The sequence below is a fragment of the Stomoxys calcitrans genome, chromosome 2, assembly GCF_963082655.1.
Source record: "Stomoxys calcitrans chromosome 2, idStoCalc2.1, whole genome shotgun sequence".
NCBI classification, from domain to species: domain Eukaryota; kingdom Metazoa; phylum Arthropoda; class Insecta; order Diptera; family Muscidae; genus Stomoxys; species Stomoxys calcitrans.
The window spans coordinates 170,338,085-170,349,556 of NC_081553.1; the positions used below are offsets into that span (position 1 = coordinate 170,338,085).

At 39.2% G+C, this 11,472-nt stretch overlaps 1 protein-coding gene across 2 annotated transcripts in view; it reads left to right on the top strand.

Moving 5' to 3' along the window:
• LOC106081630 (sodium-independent sulfate anion transporter) overlaps positions 1-8,664 on the top strand; it is a 43,474-nt gene extending 34,810 nt beyond the window's left edge. For both annotated transcript variants that reach the window (XM_013243733.2, XM_013243734.2), the window contains exons 7-9: positions 1,916-2,016; positions 7,781-7,966; positions 8,038-8,664. In XM_013243733.2, the coding sequence (XP_013099187.1) occupies positions 1,916-2,016; positions 7,781-7,966; positions 8,038-8,388 (638 nt within the window). In that variant the 3' untranslated portion in view covers positions 8,389-8,664. The remainder of the gene's footprint in view (positions 1-1,915; positions 2,017-7,780; positions 7,967-8,037) is intronic.
• Positions 8,665-11,472: the final 2,808 nt, after the last annotated feature.

Here is an 11,472-nt window from a genome sequence, read left to right on the forward strand (position 1 = left end):
AATATGGGAGCTGTATCTAAATCTGAACAGATTTCTTTGAAATCCACCAGAGGATCGGGTAACAAATGACCATTTTCTTGCAATATTATTGAAAATGCGATGAACATATATAAGAAAGCTATATCTAAATCCGAACCGATTTTTCTAAATCTGAACCAATATCAATAGGCTTCGTCTCTAGACCAAAAAACATGCCTGTACCAAATTTTAAGACGATCGGATGAAAATTGCGACTTGTAGTTTGTATACAAATTAACACTGACAGACGGGTAGACAGATGGACATAGCTAAATCGAATCAGAAAGTGATTCAGAGTCGATTGGTAAACTTATCAATGGGTCTATCTCTCTCTTCCTTTTGGGTGTTACAAACAAATTCACAAAGTTATAATACCCGGTACCACAGTAGTGGTGTAGGGTATAAATAGTGCAAACTACGTATTATCGACGGTTATTGCATTTTATCGAATACTATCAATTACAATTTGACACTGTCAATGTCTTTAATACATCAGACTTGCAGTGGATACTGCTAAAATAAAAATATCTGAGAACTATTATTATAATAGAAAATCCATGCCAATACGTGATATGCTGGTTGTTTTAGATTTCACTGTCGTTTTCACTCCTTGAAACAATTTGTTTTTTGCTTCGACGTATCCGTTATTATTGTTTGTTATCGCATGATATCGATGACTATCCATGAATACTTTGCACTGAAATTTTATTCATAACATCTGACACTGCATAGGACTGTAATTAAACACAAAATCAACACTCGAATAAAATGACAAAAATTTTACAAAATTTTCATCACAAGCTTTTTATACCCTACACAATCACTGTGGTACAGGGTATTATAACTTTGTGCATTTGCAACGCTAAGAAGGAGAAGATAAGTATACCGATCGGCTTAGAATCAGAAATATATATCTTTCAGCTAATATGGCTTTTTAAGACTGTAAAAGCCACAGTTTTGGTCCGATTTTTATACAATTTTGCATGAGATATTTTATTTGACGTCCTAATGCGTGTGTAGAATTTCATTATAATCGGTCCAGGCTGTAGTAGCGAACATTTAAGTCCTTTTGAAAAAAAAATTACAAGATTCTATTCAGTTTTTCAATAGGTATGCAAAATTACAGTCTAACAAGATTTCATCATAGTTTTCATATATTGAAAGTAGTGTGTATGTTGACTCGGTGGTGTTGGGTATTATATAGCCGGCTCTGCCCGACTTTGGCGTTTCCTTACTGGTTTTTAAAGATAATCAAAGAAGAATTTCGTAATAAAGCCTAATAGTGAATTCATTCGCAGCGAAAATGCCTATAAAATGTTTGCCAAATCCGACGGACTCATTCTTGGCCAGAACACAAACAGAAGTCAAACAACAACACACAATATAGACAAAAGCATCGAAGCAGAGTTTATTGATGTTCATTTCGTTAGCTTTTAGTTACATTGGCAATTAATTGATGCGTAATTTATAATGGCGCAGCGACATGCCGCATGTATTTTGCTCATAGAACTCAGTACCACCCACTTCTACGGAATCTGTTTGCATTTTCTTCGTCTCCATTTTTTTATAATGCCTTTTAACAATTGTTCGGAGGAAAAGTCGAAGACAGTACTAGACTCAAGGTATTGAATAGAACTTTTAATAGTTTTGTTTTTGAAGAGAAAGTAAATCCCAGGATATACTCGATATGATGCATATTTGGGTCCAACAATCGAATTTCGATATTGAAATGTTAATACGAAAAAAGTTTTTGTTTTATTTTTATTAAACTCCATTCAAAACTGTTTGGGGATTTGGCACCGTGGCATATAATCTAAAGCAATTTTTCATTTACCATAATTAATGTACATTGTGCCTTACCAAGTCCATAATTTGTCATGTTTGTTTTCTCTTTCAGGTATTATCGTCCTTTCTGCATTATCGATTTTAACACCATATTTCCAATATATACCAAAATCATCGTTATCAGCTGTTCTAATAGCTGCAGTCATATTTATGGTGAGTCAAAACAAGATACAGTTGTACATATAGGCCAGTCTTGGCTGGCTAATTTTGATATGATTATGTGCAACTAATTTTGATATGATTATCGAACCACGGAGACTTCTCTCATATTAAGCAAAAAACGGTATCGTTTTGTGTAGTAACTTACCCAAAATTGGTATGAAAATTTTATTGCGCTTTCTGAAAAATGTCTCTTCTGTTGTGAAATTTTGCTAAACTAAGGGAACATGCCATAAGGGAACAATATACACCGAACTCCCGATTTAGGGTCTTAGGCTCATAATAACCGAATTAATAGCCCGATTTCACTCAAATTTGACACAGCTAATTGTACGAGGGCTGCGTTTTATATTTCGGGATTACAGAACACAAAAACAAATATTAATCATCAAAAATCGCTTTATTGTTTTTCAAAACATTCCCCATTAGGATCTATATAGTTTTTCATGCGTTTGAACCAATTGTGGAAGCACTTTTGCCACTCTGATTGAGGTATGTATCTCCAAAACATGCATTCAGAACTCATCAATCGAAGAACATTGACCTCTCATTTTATTCATCACGTACGGGAATAAAAAGAAGTCATTCGGTGCCAAATGAGGACTATACGGCGGATGGCTCATCAAATCGATGTTGTGAGTGCTCAAAAATGTAGTTGTTTCGTATTTTTGACACGAGCCTTTTTTTGAGCGATTGACAACGCGAAAAATTTTTTGACGGTCAAATGCTCATGCAATATTGAATGTACGCTGGTACCACTAATGTCAAAGGTTGTCTCAATCTCATGATAGGTCACATGACGATATCAATTGGCGCACTGCTTTAATGGTTTTAGGAACAACAACTGATTTTGGACAACCTTCACGAAATTCGTCTTGGAGTGAACTATGACCTCGGTTCAATTCACCATACCATTGATAAACGCTGGTCCTTGATGGAGCTTCATAGCCAAAAATTTAATTCAGGTCATCGATGCACTACTGTTGAGTTAATCCACATCGGAAGTCGTAAAAAATAATCGCACGAAAATGTTCACAATTAAATTCCATTTTTTGGGCGAGATGAATCTTTTAAGTTAGAGTAAAAAACACAAATAGCGCTCGTATTTCAAAACGTTCCGAGTACGTATAACTTTAAAAATGTCAAGCTTTACGATAGAACTGTCAGTTGACAGATTGCAACACAGGGGTTGTCCAATCCCGAAATATAAAAGGCAACCCTCGTATTACGGCCATCGACGTCCGTGTTTAATTGCTGTTTCTTTGGTCCTTTCAATGCAGCCAAGACTGGTCAATATATGGATATAGCTGTCATAGCTCTATATGGTTCAAATCGGTTTATATTTGGATATAGCTGCAATATAGACTGATGTGAAATTTGGTAGAATGAAGTGTATAAGATGTTTACATATCCTACCCTGATACGGTGAAGATCTGACTATATTTAGATATAGCAGCCAAATAAATGAATAGTGAATTGTATTAGACCCGTCGACTTCCGTGTTGAGTTTGCTCCAAAACGGACCATATTATGGATTCATAAATGGTGCAGTTTTCGCTGGATTATGACAACAGATGGTAATATATACATATCTGAGGTGGTGGGTATCCAATGCTCTTTTGCTTGTTGTACCCTCTTCCATAGGATGGAGGTATGTTGCACATCGATTTGGTCCAAGATCCCATCCGTCTGTCTGTCTGTGGAAAGCACGATAACTTTCGAAGGAATAAAGCTAGGCGCTTGAAATATGGCACACATATTTCCTATTAGTTTAGTTCAGTTGGGATTGCAAATGGGCCATATCGGTCCACATTTAGATATACCTGCCATATAAACTGATCTCCCAATTGGACTTCTTGAGCCTCTAGAGGGCGTAATTCTTATCCGATTTGCGGTAAATTTTGCACTGTGACTTTTTCTATGACCTCTAATATACTTGCCAAATATGGACTGAAAAAGTTCATAACCTGATATAGCTACCATATAAACCGATCTCTCCATTCTTTTTGCTTGACCAGCTAGAGGTCGTAATTCTTATCCAAATTGGCTGAAATTGTGCACAATGACTTCTCCTATAACTTTGGGTAACCACCATAAATGGCCTACAACGGAAGGATTTGAACCCGCCTGCTATGCAGAATGGGCCTTGCATATGGCATATGACTGGGCTAGACCCAGGGGTCTCAATGTTAACCCAGAGAAGAAAGAAATATGCCTGTTCATGAGGAAGACGAAGGTGGTGCAATTTGAAGCACCACGTATCCTCAATAAAACGAATTCGATATCTGACAAAGTCAAATACTTAGGAGTGATGGTACTGAGAAGGCTCACAGATGTTGGTCACAATGCAGACGGACCGTAGGCTCGAAATGGGGCCTGAATCCGGGGATAGTCCACAGGCTCTACAGAAGCGTTACTAGACCAATACTTACTTACGTCTCAGTAGTTTTATGGACTATTATGAAGTAAAAGTGCAACGTTAGGACCATACAACAACGTATCCTCAATAAAACGATTTCGATATCTGACAAGGTCAAATACTTAGGAGTGATCGTACTGAGAAGGCTCACAGATGTTGGGCACTATGCAGACGGATCGTAGGCACGAAATGGGGCCTGAATCCGGGGATAGTCCACAGGCTCTACAGAAGCGTTACTAGACCAATACTTACTTACGTCTCAGTAGTTTTGTGGACTATTATGAAGAAAAAGTGCAACGTTAGGACCATACAACAACTTCAGAGAACATGTTGTCCTGGCATAGGCGGAGCGATGATGACCACTCCCACTAGGGCACTGGAGACTATTCTAGATATCCGACACATTGACATACAAATTATATGTGAGGCAGTCACAGCGGCTATGAGATGGGAGAATGGATTGAGGATGGGTACAGTTATACCATCGTGGTATAATCGAGGCGACGATAGAAAACCTGGAAGGAAGGGAAGAGGTTTCCGATCGGATACCTGAGACGAAACTTGAGGTCGAGTGCGAGGCAATGTTGCCAGCGGCACAGTCTTGGGCTGACGGAACCCTAGTATTGCCGTCTGGAAGACCATGTTACACGGATGGATCAAAGCTAGGGGAAAGAGTGGGCCTGGAAGTCTACATGGAGAACCCAGGGACTAAGATCTCTTTTAGACTGCCTCACCATAATACAGTCCTGCAGGTAGAGATCCTGGAGTTCTCGAAATGCGTGAGTTGGTGTGATACTAACGCGAAGACGACGAGTGTGAACATCTTTACTGACAGTAAAATGGCCATAAGGCCAATCACAACCAAGACGATAAGGTTCTAACAGTCTTGCAGTACAAGAAGGAGATTAACGCCTTCTCTGAGGATGAGAAAATCCGCATCGTTTGGGTGCCTGGCCATAACGAAGTAAGGGGGAATGAAAGGGCTTCGCTGTTGGTAGGACGGCGATAATCCTAAGGGGTGATCCGGATCGTGAGAGGACGAGGCTATTACTGAAAAGAAGTAAGAAGAAGGTCAGTTTAGCTATTGGTATCGTAACGGGACACATAGGACTACGAGCTCACTTATGAAAAATCGGTGCGGCAAGTGATAGCATGTATAGGCCATGTGGGGAAGATGATGAGACGTTGGAGCATTTTCTTTGTCATTGTCTGGCTTTCGCGTCTAACAGATACTGACACTTAGGCGGGGACACAATACCAGATATGAACCAATTTAGGGGAGTGGTATTAAAAACAATTAAGGATTTTGTATGTAGAAGGAATCCTAATTTAAAATTTTCTTTTTGGAGGATACTTTATAGTTTTTAGAGTGCACAACAAGCTGATTACGGGCTTAGGTGTATGTCATTAGTGACATGGGGTAGATAAATATCCGCACCCTCTTTTCAACCTAAGCTAACCTACTACATACGTGCCATATATGGTCTGAATCGGTCCATAACGTAGTATAGCTCCCATATAAATTCATCTCCCGAATTTACTCTTGAGTCCCTAAAGGGAGTATTTCTTACACGAATTAGCTGAAATTTTACATTATGACTTCTACTATGATCTACAATATTCAATTCAATTATGGTCCGAATTGGACTATTACTTGATTAAGCTCCAATAGCATAGGAATTTTTAGCCATTATCCTTTGTTTGCCTAAAAAACGATACCAGGCAAAGAACTCGACAAATAGATTGGGTCCGGCCAAACTTATCACTCTTCTGCGTGTTATACTATAGGCTGCTTAAGTTCGAAATTGGGCTATATCAGACTATATATTGGCACGGCCCCCATATATACCAATCGGCCAATTTAAGGCCTTGGGCCCATCAAAGGTGTACTTTACTTACGTTAATTGGCTATGACAGACCATTTGTTTCACAAGCTGAACGTAGAATAGCGTTCCAAGCGCCGAGATCTTCTGCGCTCATTCTAAAATCTCTGACAGCAGGTTCAAGGTGTCTCTGATCTTTCATCGGGCTTTTCGTCTTCCCGGTTTGCGTGTACCACCGTCTTGGTCTTCAAAAGACTTCTTTGCTGGAGCTTCGTCATCCATTCTGACAACATGATCTACCCAACGCTGCGGTTGTATTTTGATGCGTGTAACTTTGCTATCGTCGTCATATAGCTCGTGGTTTATAAGATGCCTATATTCTCCATTGGCAAGCTGGTCCATATATTTTACGAAGAATCTTTCTCTCAAACACTCCAAGCACTGCCTCATCTGCTTCCAAAAGTACCCATGCTTCAGAACCATATAACAGCAAGGGTAGTATCAGTGTTTTGTATAGTGTAATCTTCGTCTGTCGAGAGGTGGCCTTGTTTCTAAACTGCTTACTTAGTCCCAAGTAGCATCTGTTTGCCAGTATTATTCTTCGCTTTATCTCAAAACTGGTGTCATTCGTTTCGGTTACGGCGGTGCCAAAGTAGATAAAGTTGCTGACTATCTTAAAGTTGTGGTTCTCAACTTTCTCCATTTTCTTAATCTGATCGGTTGTACAAGGCGTTTTGGGAGTAGAAACCATTCATTCCGACTTATCTCCATTTACTGCTAACCCATTTTCTGTGACTCTCTTTCGATTCCTTAAAAGGCGTCAGTTACTATTTCCGGTGACCGACCTATGATATCGATGTTGTCGGCATAGGCTAGTAGCATGTGTTCTCTTGTGAGTAGTGTGCCACATCTACTCGCATCTGCATCTCGTGAGTTGTATAAGACCCCTTCCAATAATATAGTCCAGATCGGAAAATTTTTGCATATAGCTGTCATTAGACTGATCTCGCCATATTGTGTCTTGGGTTCCTTACAATCCGCTTTCGCTGAAATTTGGAACCGTGCGATGTGTAAGACCACTATGTTAGGTATTCGCGCTGAGTTTGGTCCTGATTCGGTATTGGCCGAGTTTCATTTGGCCTTAAAAATGCTGTAGGATTATACTCGTTATGCTGTAGGATATCAAAAGTTCGGGTTTGCCCGTCTATAGTTCATACTTACTTAATTAACTTTGTGTTTGTATTTTTTTTTCATCTCAGAATTGAGCAAAAGTGAAACATAGTAGCTTTTCAAGGTTTAACTTTCGCATCGAAACCAGAGCAGAGTTACATGTAATTATTGATCATTCACCTATAACGTTAAAAAGATTTAGTATATATTCTTTCTCTATTTCTTTGCTTTCTATCATTGTTTTATTTTATTTTCAATTATAATACATTTCTTAAATATTTTTTTTCATGACGAACCAAACAATGTATGACCTACTAAAACTTTATTTCTTTTAATTTAATTTTAGGTTGATTTTACTCCCATCATGACATTGTGGAGGACCAGTAAGAAAGATTTCTTCAGTTGGACCGGTTGTTTGGTAGTTTGTTTGGTTGCTGGTGTCGAAATGGGTCTCTTGTACGGAATTGTTCTAAATATGATATTTGTTATCCTGAGGCTTGGCAATCCCGAAATTGAAGTGAAGCTGAAACAGGTGAGCCCTTTCCCCCAAGGGTACTCTTTTGAAAAGTTAACTTATGTGGCTATTTTTTTGCATATTTCCAGTGTAACAATATCACTTATGTTCATATTGAACCTCTTTCGGATATTTATTTCTCTGGTGTGGATTATCTACGTACCGAATTACGTGCCACAGCTGCTATGTATCGCTATGACTTCCCTATTGTTTTGGATTGCTCCCGATTTATGCTGTTCGATGCTACTTTCGTTGATATGATTACGTCTACGGCCAAAGAACTTAATGACCAACAAGTTCTGCTTATCTTACAATCTCTTAGTGGAAAATACCAACCGCTGTTGCAATCTAGCTCGAATATACATTTTGCAATCAATCCCCTAACGGCAGAAGACTTTAATGTGGCAACAAATCAGACGGTGATAGAGAAACTAAAATGAATCATTCATTGAAATACTGAAATGTATCCAATACGTCCTAAAAATTTGTACTGATAGGCTAAAGATATTAGTTTTTTTTTTAATGCATACAACAATCTATACTCAAATTTAGCTCAAGTATTTTTTGAAGATGTTTAGCAATGTACGACTATTCAATAGAATGAATATACATAGGCAATTCCGTAAAGAGAGAGAAGGATATTTTTGTTATCAATAAATATGATGAACCTTGAACTTGAAAGAAAACTCGAAGGTAGAAGAAAATCATGTGAGTAAGCCTAAAGTTGTTTCATTTGGATTTTTTACAGCTCGCCTAAAAAATGCAAAAATCGTGATTTGTTGGTTGAATATTAGGTACTTACAAGTAAAAGCGTGCTAAGTTCGGCCTGGACGAATCTTATATACCCTCCACCATTGATCGCATTTGTCGAGTTCCTTCCCGGTGTCTCTTTTTAGACAAACAAAGGATAAAAGAAAATAATTGCTTTGCTAGATTTGAGTGTTGGAGACCACAGTAGAAGTCTATGTGTAAAATTTCGGCGAAATCTTATAAGAATTGGGCCTTTTAGGGTCTCAAAAAGTAAAATACTGAGACCGGTTTATAGGGGAGCTGTATCAGGCTGAATACCGATTCAGACCATAGTTGACACGTATATTGAAGGTCATGGGAGAAGTCGTTGTACAATTTCAGCCAAATTGTATAATAATTACGCCTTCTTGAGGCTCAAGAAGTCAAGATCCCAGATCGGTTTTTATGGCAGCTGTATCAGGTTATGGACCGATTTAAACCATATTTGGAACAGTTGTTGGAAGTCATAACAAAACGCCTCATGTGAAATTTCAGCCAAATCGGATAAGAATTGAGCCCTATAATGGGTCAAGAAGAAGAATATAAACCGATTTCGGATGTTGATTTCTGAAGCCTCTAGACGGCGCATATCGTACACAATTTGATTGCAATTTTTGCACATGTCGTTGGTATGACTTTAAATAACTGTGCCAAGTATGGTCTTATTCGTTTAATAGCCTCATACAGCTGCAATATAAACCGATCTCCCAATTTGACTTTCTGAGCTTCTAACAGCTATGACAAGTACGGTCAATATCGGCCTATAAATTGATAAAGCTCTTATGTATTTGCCAAAGTCATTCAAAGAATTTTTCAAATGCGATCCATGGTGGAGGACATATAAGATTCGTCCCGGCCGAACTAGTTCCGGCGGCTCGTTTGCATCTCTCAATACGTTGCGACCGAAACGGGTTTAATTTCCCGTTCAATGTTCGCTCTGAGCTCTTCCAACGTCGTCGGTTGGTTGGCATATGCCCAAGATATATTCATTTATAGGTAGTGGCTGTTGCCCAACAACAAAATATTAAGTGCACTATCTGTCAAAATCAGCGAATAGTGCTACTCTGATTTTGTGTATGTATTGGGTTGCCCAAAAAGTAATTGCGGATTTTTCATATAGTCGGCGTTGACAAATTTTTTCACAGCTTGTGACTCTGTAATTGCATTCAGTATATATCCAATGCATGACACGCGGACTGAACACCCAATTTTTGCCAGGTGTATAGGGCAAAAGTTGCCTTTCTTGCCCTTTACATTATTGGAAGCACCTTTAATGTCAAGAAATGCTACCATTGTATATTCCTTGACAGCGAGAGAACCCTCTATGTAGCCGATTAGGTCGTGAAGTGCTGTTTCAGTGAATTTTGCCAGCTGCTGCTGCAGCAGGCGATCTCCAGGGATCTTTGCCCTAAGATATGTTTCTATCAACCTCTCAAGAGACTTCATCATAAAGGATGGCAGACTAATAGGACGAAAATCTTTCGCCTTCGTGTGGAGGGTTTTTGTGTTTTCCGAATGAAAATAACCTTCGAAATAACCTTTAATCCCACAGGAGGGATGGATACAAAAATTTGCAAATTTTGCCCATGAACATTCTACTAAGGAACAGGGACAAACTTCTCACATATCGATGAGTGCGGTCCAATTCAAGTTTAAGCTCAATGATAAGGGGCCTCCTTTTTATAGCCGAGTCCGAACATGGCATAGTACGGTAGAGTTGATGATTAGCCTCCCATGAATGCATACCAGTGACAACCTCTTCTGGCGCCACGTTGTCCGTTGGAGAATTTCCCGAGACATTGTTCATACATTCTCTGACTTCTGAATATACCCCACCGTAATATGTCTCGGGGACAGAATTTTCCTCAGTCTTGAGGCCTCAGATGTATGCTCCACGGAGCTGCAGAATTCTACCCAGGATTTGTTCTGAGGCTTTCTCAGCTCGCCCTTATATTTTCTTAGCTTAGCCTTATAGATGTTCCAATCGTGTGGTGCTCTCGTGGCTTTTGCTCTGTTGAAGAGTTTTCTGCTGTCCTTCCGTAGAACAACCAGTTCTGGGGTTCACCATGGCGGCCGCTGTTTGCCCCTTGGCCTCGCACAAGTACATGCTAACACAAGCGAGTCATTCAGGGCCTTCGTGATCCGCTTGACCTCTATGTCTATAACTTCCGTAGTTTCCACTTCCTTTTCTGGTCTAGAAGAGATAGACGTGCATAATTTTTCGCCAAGGCTGAAACTAATATAACGATGATCAGAGAAGTTGTGGTCATTCAACACTTCCCAGTCGCATATTCTTCCACTTATATCTTCCGATCCAAATGTAACATCTTGTATTTCCTGTCTGTTCCTGATAATAAAGGTCGGTTTATCTCATTTTTTTCAAATCGCCAGATTGCAACTCATAATATATTTGATAAGCAGCTCACCCATTTCGTTGACGGCCAAACATCTCTGAATCGTGCGTAAAGAATCCAACCAGTGTTGCGACTTATTTATTTCAAGGCTAGCTACTACTAAATCTTCAATGCTTAGCGACTGAAGAAGAAAAACATTTAGACTACTTTTTGCAATAATACAGGCTCTGTGTCTTCCATTCCCCGTACCCTTGAGAAGTTAAAATCCCGGAATTCTTAGTCCACAAACCATTCCCACACACACTCATTATTCCATCAGGGGACCTTTAGTGCCGCCGAAGCGGCCTTACAATGGTGGAGATTTATCAGTAGAAACCGGAC